At 35.4% G+C, this 18,039-nt stretch overlaps 4 protein-coding genes across 9 annotated transcripts in view; 1 reads left to right on the plus strand and 3 right to left on the minus strand.

The window, feature by feature from the left end:
* sytl5 (synaptotagmin-like 5) overlaps nt 1-931 on the minus strand; it is a 28,462-nt gene extending 27,531 nt beyond the window's left edge. Inside the window, exon 1 of one of the 3 annotated variants that reach the window (XM_058788176.1) lies at nt 751-931. The gene's annotated coding sequence lies outside the window, so the exon portion shown is untranslated. Of the gene's footprint in view, nt 1-682 lie in introns of all 3 variants that reach the window. The other 2 variants (XM_058788177.1, XM_058788178.1) reach the window with 2 other exon arrangements.
* A 1,198-nt stretch (nt 932-2,129) lies between these two features.
* On the minus strand, nt 2,130-5,209 carry asb11 (ankyrin repeat and SOCS box containing 11). Its single transcript, XM_058787810.1, has 7 exons — nt 5,072-5,209; nt 4,251-4,330; nt 3,956-4,063; nt 3,708-3,858; nt 3,487-3,621; nt 2,367-2,552; nt 2,130-2,285 (listed from the first exon to the last, which is right to left on the minus strand). The coding sequence occupies exons 1-7, from the start codon at nt 5,151-5,153 to the stop codon at nt 2,161-2,163; spliced, it is 867 nt and encodes a 288-aa protein (XP_058643793.1). The 5' UTR covers nt 5,154-5,209; the 3' UTR covers nt 2,130-2,160.
* Nucleotides 5,210-6,014: 805 nt separating this feature from the next.
* Nucleotides 6,015-10,450, minus strand: piga (phosphatidylinositol glycan anchor biosynthesis, class A). Its single transcript, XM_058788071.1, has 7 exons — nt 10,225-10,450; nt 9,609-9,958; nt 9,091-9,523; nt 8,336-8,468; nt 8,114-8,246; nt 7,394-7,600; nt 6,015-7,057 (listed from the first exon to the last, which is right to left on the minus strand). Exons 2-7 carry the CDS (start codon nt 9,906-9,908, stop codon nt 6,800-6,802), a joined length of 1,464 nt encoding a protein of 487 aa, XP_058644054.1. The 5' UTR covers nt 9,909-9,958; nt 10,225-10,450; the 3' UTR covers nt 6,015-6,799.
* Nucleotides 10,451-10,514: 64 nt separating this feature from the next.
* Nucleotides 10,515-15,274, plus strand: si:dkey-18p12.4 (SPRY_PRY_C-I_1 domain-containing protein). Of its 4 annotated transcripts, none has more exons than XM_058788073.1 (12): nt 10,515-10,629; nt 11,362-11,436; nt 11,764-11,888; nt 12,029-12,064; nt 12,153-12,263; nt 12,340-12,465; nt 12,725-12,826; nt 12,929-13,063; nt 13,591-13,642; nt 13,803-13,826; nt 13,974-14,000; nt 14,111-15,274. In XM_058788073.1, the coding sequence occupies exons 2-12, from the start codon at nt 11,418-11,420 to the stop codon at nt 14,638-14,640; spliced, it is 1,287 nt and encodes a 428-aa protein (XP_058644056.1). In that variant the 5' UTR covers nt 10,515-10,629; nt 11,362-11,417; the 3' UTR covers nt 14,641-15,274. The 4 variants fall into 4 exon arrangements, with proteins under 4 accessions (XP_058644056.1, XP_058644057.1, XP_058644055.1 ...); XM_058788074.1 differs by having other exon boundaries at nt 10,516-10,575; XM_058788072.1 differs by lacking the exon at nt 10,515-10,629 and adding an exon at nt 10,640-10,873.
* Nucleotides 15,275-18,039: the final 2,765 nt, after the last annotated feature.

An 18,039-nucleotide genomic window follows, 5' to 3' on the forward strand; every position in this document is an offset into this window, starting at 1 on the left:
AAATCTTTACTGTACAAAGGCGTTTTAGCTATGTATAATATCCTATCCCATATGGTAGTTATCCTCATATATATTTGCAAAAAGGCTTGATTTCAGTTTTTTTTATGTTGTTATAAAACTAAATTAGGTAATTAAATTCAAATTAAATTCAATTTGATGCTACAAAAAAAAGAGTCAGTATCATCATATTTTCTCAATGGCAGTCAAGTGAACACAACAGAACCACAATGAGACACGACATTTTGTCCCCAAGACTTTAAGGCATTTATCTACACAGAAATTGACTTTCAAAAATAAACCTACCCTATTAATATTCACTGGAGTAAAAAGTGGGACAACTAGCCTCACATATGTGCAATAAACACCACGGATTGAACCGTGGTTACACTTTTAAACTTTCACAAAAATTGCCTTTACAAAGATATGAAAACGACTTCAGGCTACCTCGATAAATAGAAAAACGCTCTGCTGCATTGCACCTGTTCAAACACCTGGTGAGACGACATTATATGTAATTCCAAAAACAGCGTTAAAACAGGCTTGTTTGTCAGGGAACATCCTCTGACACTGACTTTTGTGGGGTTTAGACTCTTTTAAGATGATGTAACCGATGTATAAAGAAGAAACAGACAGTTGAAGAGGAGACAGAATGGGAGCACTGAAGTTCCTGCGTCCATCTCACCGTAAAGCCGCGTTTATTCCCTCAAGCCGCATACATGAAGCACACCAGGATATAAACTGATGTCCTACCTGCCGCAGCGTTCGCTCGTGAATATCCCGTGAACTGCAGTCCTGTTACATGGTCAAGAGCAGCTTTGTAGCGGCGTGTTCATTGCAGACCCGAGCTCCGAGCGCGAGGCAAACCCCCCCCACGCTCTCACAGCTGGAGATGTTCGTGGCGTGGGCGGAGTTTGCGCTCCCACGGATTCCCCGTGACCGAGTACACACACACACACACACACACACACACACACAGAGAGAGACACAGACAGACACAGAGAGAGAGAGACAGAGCCTTCTACGCGTCTGCATCGTATGAGTGCCATAATCTCTCTCTGAGACTGGAGAGGGAATATCCTCAGCATATTTGTCAGCATATGTTGTCAGTCAGTCAGATAGATAGATAGATAGTTAGATAGACAGACAGACAGACAGATAGAGACAGACAGACAGACAGACAGATAGATACACAGACAGACAGACAGACAGACAGACAGACAGATAGATAGATAGATATCTTAATATTCATTAATTTTGTTTAATTTAATACCTATATGTTAGCCTATAGTTTTACTAACCTCTAGCTATTTTCGGAGTCACCATTTGTTGTTTTGCATTGACGTTATATTGCATAAAAATAGCATACAAAGCACTTATAAAATGTACATAGGAGAATAATAATGAGAATAGGAAGAATCTTAAAGCCATTTATAGAGTCTGTGATTTATCATAATCGATAAAATATGTTACAAAGATGCCTCCTGCTGGTTAGTTCAGGTAATGTTTACAGAGTTAAAAGACATTTAAAAATACATTTAATAATCAGTTTATTCAGGTTTTCACCCTAATTTTCATCTGAATTATTAGGCATAACCAGCGTTCAAGTGCGCATGTAGAAGTGTGTGTGTCTGTGAGTGTGACCCTGGTATTCCTTACTTTATGGGGTCCAAATGTCCCCACAAGTATAGTAATACCAGTAAATTTTGACCTTGTGTGGAGGAAATTGAGGAAAATTTGGAAAAAGGCTTATAGATAAGTGTTTAAAGACTTTTTTTTTTTTTTTTTTCAGATTTCTGAAATAGAAAGTTTTGTTACATACAGAATGATTTTTTTTTAATGGGTAGGGATCGGGTAAGGGGATAGAAAATACAGTATAAAAATATATGACTATGGAATGTCTCCATGTCTCCAGACATGGAAGCCCAACATGTAGGTGTGTGTGTGTGTGTTTGTTTATGTGTTTGTATATAGTCATACATTCATTTCAACAAATTAATAAGTCTTTGAATGTATAAAAATATTTATTACAATACAAAAAAGGATACACTTTTAAACAAAGATTATTTACAGATAAAAATGTGTACAAAATGTTATTCAAAAAGAACAAGATTACCATGTGAACCATGTTCGGACACTAGACAGGGAATGTTTATGTGTGTTTTAATGATAGAGAAGATAATTGTGCAGGATATGTGGTAAGCAAAGCATCTTGGTTTTGTTTAGTCCTTTTTGTCCCAGGGAACGTCGAATACACCATCTGCACAACTGAGACAGGGAGCACGGACCTGCAGAACCAAGCCAAAATCAGTATTGCAGCACACAGGTGCACACTGAGTTTTCATATGATATCCTATATTTTCATTTACCTGTAGTCTTCAAGAGATGTTTGATGCTCTGATCTGTTGTCAACTCTAGAGCTTTCTTTCCTTCAGAGTTCCTTGAGGTCCAATCAGCCCCGTGCTCTAACAGTAGCTCCACCTCTTTTGCCCCGCCCACCCTGGTTGCAGCATGTAAAGGTGTGTCAAGACCCCGCCCACATTGTACAGCAGCACCTGAAGGGAGGCAAGAAGCAGTGTTAAAATTTCCACCCAAATTTGTATTACTGTATTGAAAAACACTTATTCTTATTAGCAGTTTTGGTATTATTAACGAAAACCTTGAGAGCTTTGATAATCTCTCCTATTTTGCTGCTTTTAATAATCTATTCAATAATTTAATTTATTATATGCACACTTATACATTCATGTACATCCAGCACTGTATATACTGTACATGTCTGTCTGTGTAGTTTGTCTGCACTGCCTGTTCAGAATTTCATTGTACTTAGTACACTGTACCCTGTACATATGACAGTAAAAACTTTTGAAAATCATTTTAGGTATTAAAATTAATTTTAAATAAAACAATATAGATATATATTTATATAAACTTTAACATTTTAAATGAAAACCTAAAAAATACAAATATATAGACATTGTTGACTAAGTTTGTTTAGTGCTAAACTTACTAAAACTAAAACTGAACTAAAATTTAAAATTAATTAAAGCTACACATTGTAAATATTTTTTAAAAATAATACAAATGTTCTAGAAACCATACAATTACTAAAACTAAAATTAAAATGTACACTGAAAAAAGCTAAAAAAAAAACATTAAAAAAAAAGCTAATAAAAATATGAATAAATGCTGGAACAGTTTATTAAAAAGAATGATATATGTATGTGTGTGTGTTTATTTAATCTAGTTACAGCTAAAAAAAGAGGAAACTTGATCTCTATAGGATATTTTTTTATTGTACTACAGAATGTAATGAACCTTTGAGAACATGCAAAATTAAACACTGTATTACTGTAAAATGCATTACCAAAACAAAAATTATATTTCTGTAATGATCATAATGGCCCCAAAAATTTATTTATTAACCCATTAAGAGTGGTGTGTGTGTGTGTGTGTGTGTGTGTGTGTGTGTGTGTGTGTGATTCTGACCTGAGATCAGCAGGCTCTGTACACATTCTGTTGCCTTGGATTCACATGCACAGTACAGCGCTGTTCCTATGCTGGGAACCTCCATGTCCACATTCACACCATGAGACAGCAGCAGTTCAACACATGCTGTGTGACCTGAAACATATACAAAAAGACATCCAGTTTACAGATATCCCAATGTTTTCAGTGCATTGCAAATTCACACAAATCATCACTCAAACCTCTCTTTGCTGCTTCATGGAGAGGTGAGCTCTGCAGATGAGCTGGATGGTGGACAGAGCTGTAGATCAGAATGAGGCTGACGAGGGCGGGGTTTCCACTACAGCATGCACTGAAGAGAGGAGTGGCTCCATCAAAAGAGACAGCATTGGCCTAAATGCAATATGACAGCCATTAATGCATGTTTATGCAGAAACAATGAGCAAAATGAAGGCAGATACTGTAAATAAAGGGAAAGGTTTATACATACATCAGCACCATGTTCCAGGAGAAGTTTAGCACAGGTGAAATGGCCTCCAACACATGCTTCATGCAGTGGTGTGATTCCATCTAATGTAGCCATTCCCACATTGTACCCCTGTACACATGCAAACATAGACAATTCATTTCCTTCATTCACAAAAGGGAGTATGTACATACAAAGTCTTTTACATTTTAAGGACTGATTTTTTGTTATAGTGTTATGATACATATTTAAGTGTCCAGATATTGTTGTGAACTATTCAGTTTGAAAAATGTTATGCTAGCGTTTCTTCCATCAGTACCTGTGAAAGCAGTCTTCGCAATGGCAGCAATCTTCCTTGCAAAGCAGCGTCATGTAGAGGTGTTCTGTCATCCCAGGAATCTAATAAAGCAGAGACATATGGATATTTAAATGAAGATGTGCCGTATACACTTTTGAATTACTATTGTGTATGAAATGTGCTGCATAAATAAACTTTCTGTTTATTAATAATTGTTATCTTTTAATGATTAAAGGGAAGGTTAAGGATTTTTCCATTAGTATTAGTATATTTTTTCTTTCAGTTATTGTTATATGGTAAAGTATAGTCAGGAACATTGGTGAGTTAGGTGGACTGAAATTGGAAAATGTCCCACGGCAAAATTTTAAATTTGAAAGCCAATGGTTCCTACATGTTTTGACCATGCGCATAGCTCACCGAGTCACAACTCTGACCTCAATAAGAGGTCAAATTAGCAAACATAAGGAAGACTATTTCATCCGCAAAGTATAACCAATAAACCTACACACAATCCATTCTTTTAGAATAAATTTATCCCTTAAAAGCATTTAAACCTAAGCCAGAAGAACCAAGACAAGTTAAACAAGCTTATCTAGACCATAATTTCAAGCCAAAGTCAATTTCCTTTTTCTATTTTCAGTATGTATACTAATTGAATTGAATGGTTTTACTATCATAGTACATCTTTCCCAAGGTCCAGTAGTGACAATTCAGTGGATATCACAACAAAAAATGTAAAGAAGTGAAAAGAGACCTTGGTCCTTGTGGTGAACATCATAAGTCTGACTACTAAAAACATTCAGGAAGAGAGAGAACAACAGAGATAAAGGATGAAAACTTACCTGCCATTAGTGTATTACACACATGGCCTCCATACAAATGAAACCTGTAATCCCATGGCTTTTCAGCATGAACCACAGCCATTTTTAAATTTCACAAGAAGCCAACTCAGAAACCTCGCAGGAAGAGAACAATTGAGATAATGGAGCACAGAGAAACTCTTCAGAGGAGTTTATATGGCCTTCAGAGAAACAAGAACCCCCCCCGGCAAGAATGCACCTCCCACCGTTATCAGTGATATGTGCTTGCACCCCCATCTCCCTAAACTTGAGAGGTGAGCATCCCCCGCATAAACACATCCCCTCAAAACGAGTCAAAAACATACACATACAAAACCGCTTTAAACAGTTTCAGAGAATAAATCAATGAAATGTCCGTTACAGAAAGTCAAGACAATGAATTCATCAAGTACAAAACTTTGATCTACAACCTCAAAAACAGATATGATTTTGCTTATAAAGCAAGCAAAATAGCTAAAACTTAAAAAAAGACAATGAGCCATGAACCTAAGCCAATATAACTGCAAATGTGATTGGTGATACAGTATCTGCCACTCCAGCAAAACATGATTTACATGCAGTGTTATGTAGGAACAGGACCATCCAAGCTGGATAGGGTGGCTATTGAATGTGCATGTGTGTGAAAGCAGTCAGAACGGTGATAAGTGTGTGTTAACGGCTCCTGGTTTTAGCCTTGAATGGGTGAGGGTGTGTATTATCTGCTTTGTTTGGGTGTTAGCATAAGATTCCTGATCCAGAGAGACCCTGACAGTTACCTACAACAAAAACAACTACTTTACCATAAAGTACCAAACTTATACTCAACAGTCACACATTTTGAGTAGAATTTTACATAGATTTTATGTTATTGCTTGGACAAAATCCCAATAGCACCCACAAATGCATTCATATTAACATTAAAAAATTTAAGAATGGACACTTATGGTATGTTAAAAAAGTTTATTGTAGATTGTGTCAACAAAAAGAATTCAAATTCACACCCCCTTCAGGTAGTCAGAACTTTTGTGCATTATAATCATGTTCGCAATACTCACAGAGAAGGTCAATATAAAATAGGTGCAACAAAGAAAGCAGGTATAAAAAGTATTGCGCCTAAAATCAAGTGTGCTGTATGTGAACTGTACATGTTTTATGTTTGGGTTTAAATAAATGCATTTACACCATTATTCAAAATCTAACAATAAAAATAAACAATTTAAGTAAGAACCGATTTATAGGGAAACAAGCACTGTCAGATATGCAACAGATATGATGCATCTTACATTACATAGCTCCAACAGAGCTCAAAAAACGTGTTTAGTTTAAATCACATCTACACCATACACATGTACTGTTAGAAGAAAAATGTAAAGGTGATACAGGAAAAGCTGGCACTGTTTATCCTTTATCTTAAATCTAAACATTAAAACATATTTGTGCAATAATTTCAACAAGTTTAGACTATTTTCTGATAGGGTTTCGGTTAAAGGCAGCTTTCAATGTGCAAAAGCAGGCGCTGGACTATAGGAGTGGCTGAGGATAGCTTTTAAAAGCTTTCTCTTCACCTGAGGTCACGGTTTTATACAGGAATGTAAACAGTAGTCAGTACATGTTTTGATGTACACTCTGGCGTACCGGTACGAAAGGTTTAGTTCAGTTCATTACTTGCATCCTTCCCCTTCTAAATAAAGTCCATTATGAGACTAATGTGAGGTCATGTTAGATCATTAATCAGGACACATCTGGGTTTGGTGTTTTACTTTTCTTCTTACTAAGCTGCTGCCCCATGCGGCTGTGGGGACCTGATGAGTCTATAGCAACATCAATCAGATGATCTGGGCGGAGCCACTGCAGGAGAAGCAGGAAGAGGAAGTTAATAACAGCAAAAAAGGAGAAAATGGAGCCTGCCACAGCACCACAGTGAGAGCGCAATCTATGCAGTCGCTCAGACAATGGCAAAACGGGCTCCCTGCACACCCGATTATACACCTGAAACACAGAGAGAGAGTGGCCTCAGATTATACAATTATTCCAATAACATTTAATAATAAAATACACTACCTTTTAAAAGTTTTGGGTCAGTAAGATTAATTTCTTTTAAAAGAAATGTATACTTTTAACAGTAAGGACGCATTACATTGATTAAAGTTGACAGTAAAGAAATTTATAATGTTGCAAAAGATTCCTATTTCAATTAAATGATTCATGAAAAAATCTGAATCAGTTTCCAGTTTTGGCCTTGGTGAGCATTAAAGACTTTACCAATTGTTTTTTAAAGTTACCCAACAAATGTGCATCCAATTCAAGCATGGTATTAAAACTCACCTTTTCTGTGCGCTCGGCAACGTTTCTCCAAGTGTACAGTGTTCGGACCTTGCGGTGAATGGTGGCAGGCGACACCACGTTTCCTGTGCGTATTCTTGCAATTACAGTTTCCAAGCCATCACAAAGTGAACGAACTGATGGTTCACACAGAGTCACCAACTCATCAGGCAGGACTTCAGGTATACCTCCAACACGGGTGCTCACCACCTGTACACACGCACATGCACACACACACACACACACACACAGTGCAGTGGTTATTTAGATTTGATCACTGATGAACATCCAAAAATCAGGGCTCAACAATAAGGATGGCATGTTGGCCAGGGGATTCTTTTCTTTTTGTAAAGAAAAAAAAAAGGAATAATAATAATAATAACAATAACAATAACAATAGCAACAATTCTAGCAAAAAAATAAAAAAAATAAAATTTAAATAAAATTAAAATTTATTTATTTATCTCTCTGGGCCAAAAGTACTTGTGGTTCAGTCCTGTCATAGACTAATTACATGTAGGCTATTTAGATATTTTAAATTAAAGAAACTTACAACATGGAAACCAGTTAATAGTACATTTAGAACATGTATGCATCTAACATATATTGTGCATAATGTCACACAACTTGCAGTCATATTTGCAACCCATTTTACTTCTATTATGTGTTTTCATTCATACATATTAATAGAAAAAAGAAAACAGAAAAAAAAAAAACACAAACCTGCAGTCCACAGCTGGCTCCCTCCACTATGGCCATACAGAAGGCCTCAGTGAGAGAAGTGTTGAGAAAGATATGACCCTGAACAAGAACATCCCTCACATCTTTATGATCCAGAGCTCCCAGCAGACGAACCCTTCATATACATAAAAATAAGGCAGAGTAAAGAAATTATAAACAAACTCAAATCTAGAGATAATTTCTCATGCCCACTGACTTTCATACCTGTCATGAAGCTGATATTTTTCTCGAACCTCTTCCAGTATGATTCTTTTGGGTCCCTCTCCACCAATCAGAAAGCAGAGATCTGGATACTTTCCACATAGTTCAGGAATGATTCCACTTAGTAAATCAATCCCTGTAAAACAACCAGCCAACAAATTACAGGGTCAATGAAATTATGCTATTTTTTTCCAGATGTGTTTTTCTTTACCTAAAAAATTCAAAATGCAATTCATACATAGAATGCACCTCTTCAATGATAAACACCTTTTTCATTTCTAAAATGAATTCATAATAGTTAATTAAATACTTAAGAGTTAATTGAGCATTCATTTAATAAAAACATTTTTTTAAACTTTAAATTTTTTGAACTGTCCTGATATCAAAATTTAAAAATTCCTAAAAAAGAAATTCTTGAAAAGAAAACCTTTTTAAGTAGCTTGACACTAGCTTCTATTATTTTTAAAAATATATATATTTATTAATAACGCATGACATTAAAAAAAAAAACATTTTTTGTTACTTGTTTGAAAAATATGACCCCCCCCCTTACTTTTAATTTGATTTACTCTTACATGTTTTCACTTTTTTTTATTTATTTACTTGATAGCGACGACATATTACATTTTTTTAATTTTTCAATGAAACTTTTCTTGAAATTGACTTTTTTTCCAAAGATTATCATTACCCCCAAACAGAACTTGCATATATCAATACATTATTCTGTAATGCAAATAAAAACACCATCCTCAACCTACCTTTCCTGTAAACCAGTCGACTGATAACCACAATGGTAAGCTTGCTGTTGTCACGGCGACAGGGGTCAGGGGTGAAGTCAGTGGGGTCGACAGCATTAGGGATGACAGAGACGATCTCAGGGTCAAGAGCGGCTCGCAGTACAGTGTTCTCTTTACTAGTGTACGACACACACACAATGTGATTGGTGTCACACAGAGAGACAGTCAGCAGCTTATTGGTCAGTACAGAGCTCAGGTCCGCAAACCCAAAGAGAGAGTGATCTGTGAATACAGTGTTGAGTTCCATAGTCTTGGCATGGAACAGAGCATCATGGGCCATCGCGGAGAAGGAGCTGTGGGCGTGCACGATTGTGATGCGTTCACGCACAAACACACACCGGAGTAACGGCAAACTGTGAAAGCAGGTGGTCGCTGTGGACTGATTATACATGACCTTGAAAGAAAAACACATAGGGATGTGAGTGGTAAGTGTGGTATGTATGACACTTTAAACTAATGTAATATATTGCAAAACACACCTGCAGTGGTAGATAATACACCTTCAGTCCATTGGTCAGGTAGCGAATCCCACGGCGGTCTCCATACGCATGAGTTGCAATCACAACCTTATGACCCTTCTCTATGAGGCACTGTGAGAGCTGGTAGATGTGACTCTCCACACCACCCATGTTTGGGTAGAAGAAGTCTGACACCATACATATCCTGTGCTTCATGCCCTGCTCATGATCAGTGTGCCGCAGTGTGCTGCTAGAGAGGTGTGTGTTCAAAGATGAAGGGGTTTTAGGTGCATGAGTGTGACCTCTCTTCCTGTGGCCCATGGTGTTGTGAAGTCCTCAGTGCTCTGTCATTCAAAAGTGGAGATGCACAACTGCACAAGACAGTCACACATTTCTGCTATCAGTCATACTATATATAGATTGCAGTATATTGTGGTTGAAAACTTTAGCAGCATTTAACTGCACTCAAAACGTTCACCCACCATTACGGATTATGGTGATTTGATTTAATAGACGGAGACTTAATAGGCAAACGGATGAATGAAAGAATCTTGAGTTTTACGAATTTAACGCACTTTACGTACATTAACACTACGTGTCATTTACATGAATTACACTAAAATACTAAAACACTCACCCAGTCAATCGCTAAGGTTAGCTGTTAGCATATGAGACTGAATCCTCAACGAATGAATAAACACTGGTTGAAGATGTGTGCTTGATCTAGATACATCTTTAGCACATTTTAAATCCATTGTTAATTCGTCATGTTCTGCCATCATAGCAATGAAAATAGTCTTTTTCTGGAATAAAATACAAGCGAAACAGCAGACCATCACGTCTACTTCCGTGGTTTTTGGAGTGTTTTTTTCTTCATGAGGTAAAATAATTTAATGCGACGGTGAGTGTTGCCCTCTAGAGGACACAGTACGTTACCCTGACAAAGATAAAAAGTTTGATTCCTGTCAGAATAAAACAATACTTTTAGGTAAATACTTTAAGCCTTAGTCTCATAAATCGTATTTTTGCGATGTCGCATAAGGTAAGTTAATGCGATTGTATCTTGGTTTCTTCCACCATATAAACACGTTATGGTCGATATCACTAGATCCTCTACATGTTGCTTTCGAATTCCGCTTCGGAATAAAACGAATCAAATCGCTGGTCTAGGAACAGTTTCTTACAGCAACATTTAAACCTTAACAAGTAAAATTTGATTAAATGACACCAGATCCGCGGTTGTGGCAGCTTCTGTGCTGCTTGCTGCTTTCAAGCATCGAGAACAGGTATGCCTGCATTTAACTGGATTAACACAGGGAAGTCGTAAAAATATCAGTGGCTAGGTTTATAGCCTATTTAGAGTAAATGAATATGTTTTATAAATATAAATGAATATGATAAAGTTACATATAATTACTTTGTGTTTTTAAATAATAAACTTGTTATATTGCATAATAATTGTGTTCTTTGAGGTCCACTCTTTGTTTTTGTTTTTTTTGTTTGTTTTTCTGTACAGATAATCATGTACCTGTATTATCATTCTACATTTTTACATCCATAGGTGACAACAGAATATAGCTAGCTGATGAATGCAAAACAGAACAATACAAAAGATAATAACAAAGATCACATAGCCTACAGCAGAAGGGCATAACAATGTGACAAACACTGCACACTTTACAAATCATACAGACCATGGGAAATCTAGTTTAAGTAGACTATATAAAGGTTGTACAACAACAACAACAACAACAACCCCTTCTTTCGACTGCAGTGACAGTCAAGGATGTGTACACAAGAGTTCATACTGGATTATGCTATACATGAAATATGGAATTTGAATCAGCTGGTATGCATTTTGTTAAACTTTCATCTTATATTTGGAGTGCAGGGGGAAAACATCTTCACAGATGTTTCTTCATCTTCATTTCCTCTTGTATGGCAGACATTCTCTTGTGTGGCAGGAATTTGGAATAGTGCAACAAATCTATTCAAAGTATGAGTTTTAATGTGTTAATGTATGGCAACTTTGTTAACATAACTCATTTACACTTCTTGTTTTGTACAACACAAGTTGTTTGTAGAGAATGTCTGTACCTCTGTTCTGTGGCAAAAACAGTTTCACTTTCTGCTGTGGTTGATAAATTCACAGACTGTCTGTTTGTAAATGTTGCAGAAGACAAAAGCACTGGAATTACCTCAAGTGACGTTAGTCTCCAGGAGCCACAAATAAAGAAGAATGCAAGATCTTCTGCATCATTTCCATTCATCAAGCCTTATCTGAGTGCTAAGTCACAGCAGGTATAATGTCACAAACATCATATACAAGTTGTTGTTTTTTCTTTTTTAATTTTAATTTTAAACTGCACCAAAATCCATTGTTGTTATTTTCAGCTTGTTTTTGAGCAAATTTTTTGGCATGTCCTTGTTTTTCTTGACAGAATTTTGTTAAAATAATCAGAAGGGTCTGTTACCAGGTAAACATATGCATGCAATATAAAGGATTATTAATGATATTAAGCCACTAGCATCCACTAAATATGTAAAAAAAAAAATTCCTTGCAGCAGTTTAGAATAACAGCCACCAAAAGTATTCAGCAGGAAGATGACATATCTCTTGATAAGTCAAAGCACATCATCAGAGAACTGGCTACTGAACTGGACAGAGTGGTACAGGTAAACATTTGGCATTATTATAAGAATTTAATATGAGTTTAACAGAAGTTTCAAATGATCTGCATAACGCCCACAGTCCAAGATGTCTTTGGTGACACGAAAGATTAAAATGAAAGGAACCGAGGAAGAACAGGAATATTATATTTTGCAGTGGGCTGAAGATGTGGAGAACATACAGACAAAACAAATGGACAAGCAAGAGGTTTGAGTTTACTTTATTTATGAGGGATTTGTTTTACTGATCATTTTTATGATAACGTGTCATTTCCTAACTAGACATGATGTCAAGCCATAAAGCGTTAAGCAATAAAATTGTGTCTCTTCTTGTTCACCCTGGAGCAAAGTCACAACAAGCCTGGTTATAACACTTACAAAGAAAATTACATCAAGACCTTATGTTATACCAAAGTTGTCAATAGTATTTGTTTACTTTTTTCTTTCATTTCTTTTGTTTGCTGTAGAAACCGCTGCCCTCTGAGCCATTGTCAAACAGTGAAATGAAATTTAAAAAAGCAAAGAAAATCTTGTCTGAATGGTCTTGGAAACTGAGAGAAATGAAACAGGTTTGTGCCCATATGTTTCCAGAAATCGGCAGGATAGCACGTTATTGTTGTGCACAAGATTAAATCAGCTCTATCATCAATCTCTCTGTGTCTGTTGACTAGAACTCAGTATGTCCGAAAGGTGAATGTGAAGAAACACTGAGGAGTCTTCACAAACAGTGGAAGCAGGGAGAGTCCAGCATACTTCCAGTAATGGACTGGATGGTATGGACTGTACTACGGTTAGAAAACTCTGAGGTAAAGTTGATCATATAACAATATTAAAAGAATATAAGTATAACTGAGACAGTAGGCCATGGCTTTTCAATCATTTCTTTCTAACTGAACATGATATAAATAATTTACGCATGAAATTTAAACTAATGTTTTAAATTTTGGATAAACGTCATGAATAATGTACGTGTTTATACATACATATGTTTTAGATTTATTTAATTAAAATCTTTCATTATTATTTGGATAATTATATCTTGCAGCAGTGTATCCACCTTATTTTGCAACAGAAAAGCTTCCATTAAGCCACTATAGGTAAATAACTATAACAAAGTGCAGTAAATGATAAGCATTGTTTTCATGATTGCACTAATAAATTAAAATATGCAATATCAAGCTGCATAATTAAAAAGCTAGAAGCAGATGACACTGGAAGCCTTGCATATTCAAGTTACAAATGGCTGTGCTCTTACATTTAAAAAGGTGGATAAAGAGCAAAGCCTTTCCTTGTGGATTTTCTTGTGGTAAATTATTTCTCTTTCAAATGAAAGGATTCAGTTCCTAGACAGTGGGTGAGGAGTAAACAGAGATCCAAAAACACAGGTGAAGATTGCTTTGGTTTCTCCCTTTGATGGTTTACCTAGTGATTTCATGCTGGTGAAAGTTTTTGTCTTTGAGAATGATTATAGAATATGCATTTAAATGTATGTGTAAAAGGTTATATCAAGATGTTTTCTTCTTGTCTTTTTTTTCTCATCTGTAGTTGGATTACGCATTTCTAACAAAGGTATTTTCTTAAGACTCACTGACTTTCAGAAAACCATGGCAAAAATCAATCAAATCAATAAAAAAATAAATAAAATGTAAATGACGATGCTGAATTTGGCATCAGTTTTCTGTCATGTTTAATCCAATGTTACTGTTGTTTTTTCAGTTTGGAATTGGATTACAAAATCAACAGGTAAAGCTCAACTGATATAACTGCAGCTTTCATAATCAGGGGATATAAATGTAAATGAACTATAAAGAGTTCAAGATTCAATACAATACCTTTTCCTTTTGTTCTTGAAGCTGATGTAATTCTGGATCCAAACACAGCCAACCCAGATCTCCTAGTCTCTGAAGATGGAAAAAAATTGAGAGCAAAAGAATATACAGGTCTTGATTACTGGCATGGGTATCAGTGGAAGCAAACTAAATTTAATGGTTGGACGTGTGTTCAAGCTAAAGAGGGTTATGGCACAGGTCGTCACTACTGGGAGGTAGATGTGAGGAAGAAATGTGAGTGGCGGGTGGGAGTTGTGAAGGAATCAGCCCCTCGAAATGGCTATATCACAATGAACACAAAAACAGGGTACTGGAATCTGCGCCTGCAGCTGGGAACTTTGATGGCTTTGACTGAACCGGTCACTAAACTGGACCTGCCAACACCCTCTAAAATAGGAGTGTATCTGGACATAGAAGAGGGCCACATCTCTTTCTATGATGCAGAGAAAGGAAGACATATCTACACCTTTAACGTTGATTTTAAAGAGACTGGAATTATTTACCCAGTATTTGGCACTGTTGAGACAGACAGAGCGTTGGTGATTTCATTGTAAAATATGTGGTAAAGCACATTTCACTTACTTCTACTTACTACTGTAGAATAATCCTAAACATTTTACATGAAGTATTTTGCTTACTTTAGTGAGTTTTAGTGAGAAGTCCAAATGTTACAATAGGAGTTATATATATAAATCTTAAGACTGTCTAGTGACTCCTTTGTTAACAATCTTCAAAATAACATTTTGTAATATAAATATATTTCCTAATGTAAAAAAAAAAAAAATTACATGTAATTTGAGAACTGTGTAACAAAGTACTTGTTAATGGCATTCAAATAGTGCCATCATCTCCTGATATACAAACTCACTGAAGTGTATATTAAACTTAAGCCATTCTTCAAATGCAGTTCTTTCCAAATTTTAAACACAAGCATTCTGTCGCATTATTGTTCTGTTTGTTCACTAAAGCAGTTACAACTTAATTTTTGTTTATTCACTTAGTGTTTTACAACATAATGAGTCAATTCACAGTACAGGTCAGCTGTCTACAATCACAATTATTGCTTGTTTCTCAATGAAGACCTTCTCTTCTGACTTCTGAATAGCATATGTGAGTAAAGCTATTAAGTTTCAGATGCTATAGTGCTTTGCATTACCTTGAGATAAGATTAACATGAAGAGAATTAAAATTTACTTGAAAGTTTTTTTGTTATGTTTTATTATATAACCTGCACAAGTACTTTCATTTAAATGTAAAAAGAAAAACCTATAGGCTACTAAAAATTTGTAGCCTATTTGACTTTACTTTCACATCTCGGAAACAGTGTTTGCCTAAATATAAAATATACAGTGTAATTTCTAAAAGGCATGAAACTGCACTTGACATCAGGAACAGATTATCTATACTTGTGATATAAAGCAATAAAGACATACAGTTTTACAATAAATATATTTTAATCCCTAATCTGCCCTATAAGGAAGTAGGAAGATGGCAAATTATATCTTATTATTTACTGTCTCATGGTCATGGATAATTAGCCATTTGACTCACATTTCATTCTAAGCAGTTTCCTTTAGCACACACAAAGCTGAGAGAAAAAAATAAAGAAGTATGCTGCAAAAACGTATTACATGTAAAATAAAACTGCAGCTGTTTGGGAAGATTTCTTTAATGAACCTTGTGGCTGGTAGTAAAATTCCAGACCCACTCATTCGATTCATGTAACAGTAAAGCCTGTTTCATTGCACTAAATGTTGTTTTTACAATTAATACTTCACAGGAAGATTTTGGTGCTGACCACCGAGGAGACCCATCACCTTATATGTTTCATGACAGTCATAATCAGTAATTTAGTAATCCAGTTGTGACTGCTAACAGTCCACTCAAGTCTAAGATATTACTGATATTTTAAGGTATTGTTTGAGAATTGATTGATTTATTTTTAGAATTTCTTCTTTTATGAGACATGGCAGCTTATCTATGCAAGCCCGTTTCAGCCACCTTGAGAAAGAATATAATTCTGTAAGTCATAATAATGAGATACTTTCTCATAATTAAGACTTAGTATCTCGTTATATTGAGAAACTTTCTCATAATAATGAGAAACTTTCCCATAATTATGACTTAGTATCTCGTTATATTGAGAAACTTTATCGTAATGATGAGAAAAATTCTCATAATAACGACTTAGTTTCTCATAATAATGACTTCGTTTCTCGTAATAATGACTTCGTTTCTCATAATAATGACTTAGTTTCTCATAATAATGACTTAGTTTCTCATAATAATGAGACAATTTCTCGTAATAATGACTTAGTTTTTCATAATAGTGACTTAGTTTCTCGTAATAAAGACTTAGTTTCTCGTTATAATGACTTAGTTTCCCAGCAAACATGCCCGCGCGGGCCCACTGCGGGTTTTCTGTGGGGACAGTGCGGGCAGAGCCCACAGTGGGCTTGCCCACACAAAACCCACTCGGGGCCCCTGTGGGTTAGCCCATGCGGGGCCCATTGCAGTTTGCTCATTTGGGGCCCTATGAGGATTTTATGTGGGCAACCGACTGTGCAGCTTTCCCACAAAAAACAAAACAAAACAAACAAAAAAAAAAAACAGCTAGGGCCCCTTGTTTGTGTTTTTTTTTTTTAATCTACATACAAATGTTGCACTAAAATTGATTTCTGTGACAATGACAGTAAATGTAAACAATAAATTGTCCATAACAAAAATGTCATATATTCAGCAGCCAATCAAATAGGCTACTTAACTAAAACAGCACACGGTCAACAAGAAAACCTGTTGGTTTATAGCAGCTGTTTCCAGACAAAGTCATACAGATTATATATTTTACCATATTACAGTAGTTCAAAAACCCAATTAGACCTCAATAGAACACCCTATATATATTTACATTTACATTTAGTCATTAAGCAGACGCTTTTATCCAAAGCGACTTACAAATGAGGACAATGGAAGTAATCAAAATCAACAAAAGAGCAGTGAAATGCAAGTGATGTACAGTAACAAGTCTCTGTTAGTTTAATGCAGTACACAAGGTTATTTTTTTTAAATTATATAATAAATAAAACGGATAGAATATATATACACACACACAAACACACACATATATAAAGCTGACAAATAACACAAATTATACAGTAAAATGCTAATGAGGCCTTATACAGGAATATATATATATATATATATACAGTATATATTTATAATTGACAAAGAACACAAATTCATTATACAGTGAAATGCTGATGATCAAAGCTTGTCGCATCATACCCAAAAATACTTGAAGCTGTGAAGGTGCTTCAGCTAGGTAGCCTACTAAGTTACTTATGCAATGTACTTATTTCAGTTTTTTATGTTTTATACATTTTCATAGTTGTGACAGTTCTGTTTTTGCTTTGCCATTATGGTGTATGGAGTGTAGAATTATTTGGGAAAAAAGTAATTTAAGTAAGGGATACTCAACGGCTTCGCCTCCACATTGTGCATTCAAATCGTTATTGACCGGAACGATAAAAATTACGTTTTTTTTTCGTCTGTATTACTATTCAACTGTGGTTACCAATGTTTATAGGAAGCGTATTAACGTGATTAAACGTCAATTTCGAGTACTGAGTATTCAGACAGACCATGGCATAAAGCAGTTTAACATAAGGCTACAACATAACCCCCCTCATTTTTTTGTGTATTTTTTTTTTGGGGGGGGGATACTTTTGTAAGGCACTGTATATAGGCTATATACATATAATGAATTTGTGTTATTTGTCAATGCATTTAAATTATGCAATATACATAAATTATAATAGTATACATTGTTTTTGTTGTAATACAATGTATTTATATTTGTATATAAATACATTGTAGGCTATTATTAAATCAAATTAATTTATTTGACAAAATACAACCATGTGAATAAGCAGATCATTGACTGATTTGTTAAT

The sequence above is a fragment of the Onychostoma macrolepis genome, chromosome 09, assembly GCF_012432095.1.
Source record: "Onychostoma macrolepis isolate SWU-2019 chromosome 09, ASM1243209v1, whole genome shotgun sequence".
NCBI classification, from domain to species: domain Eukaryota; kingdom Metazoa; phylum Chordata; class Actinopteri; order Cypriniformes; family Cyprinidae; genus Onychostoma; species Onychostoma macrolepis.

Excerpts from the sequence above, each read along its gene's own strand:
- asb11 (XM_058787810.1), bottom strand. The coding sequence starts at position 5,153 with ATGGCTGTGGTTCATGCTGAAAAGCCATGGGATTACAGGTTTCATTTG. Across the intron at positions 4,064-4,250 it reads TGCGAAGACTGCTTTCACAG|GGGTACAATGTGGGAATGGC; the intron begins GTACTGATGGAA and ends GCATGTGTACAG. Across the intron at positions 2,553-3,486 it reads ACAGAGCCTGCTGATCTCAG|GTGCTGCTGTACAATGTGGG; the intron begins GTCAGAATCACA and ends GCCTCCCTTCAG.
- si:dkey-18p12.4 (XM_058788073.1), top strand. Across the intron at positions 12,065-12,152 it reads TCAGAAGGGTCTGTTACCAG|CAGTTTAGAATAACAGCCAC; the intron begins GTAAACATATGC and ends AATTCCTTGCAG. Across the intron at positions 13,643-13,802 it reads ACAGAGATCCAAAAACACAG|TTGGATTACGCATTTCTAAC; the intron begins GTGAAGATTGCT and ends TCTCATCTGTAG.
- piga (XM_058788071.1), bottom strand. The coding sequence starts at position 9,908 with ATGGGCCACAGGAAGAGAGGTCACACTCATGCACCTAAAACCCCTTCA. Across the intron at positions 8,247-8,335 it reads AAATATCAGCTTCATGACAG|GGTTCGTCTGCTGGGAGCTC; the intron begins GTATGAAAGTCA and ends ATGTATATGAAG. Across the intron at positions 7,601-8,113 it reads GAGCCAGCTGTGGACTGCAG|GTGGTGAGCACCCGTGTTGG; the intron begins GTTTGTGTTTTT and ends GCGTGTGTACAG.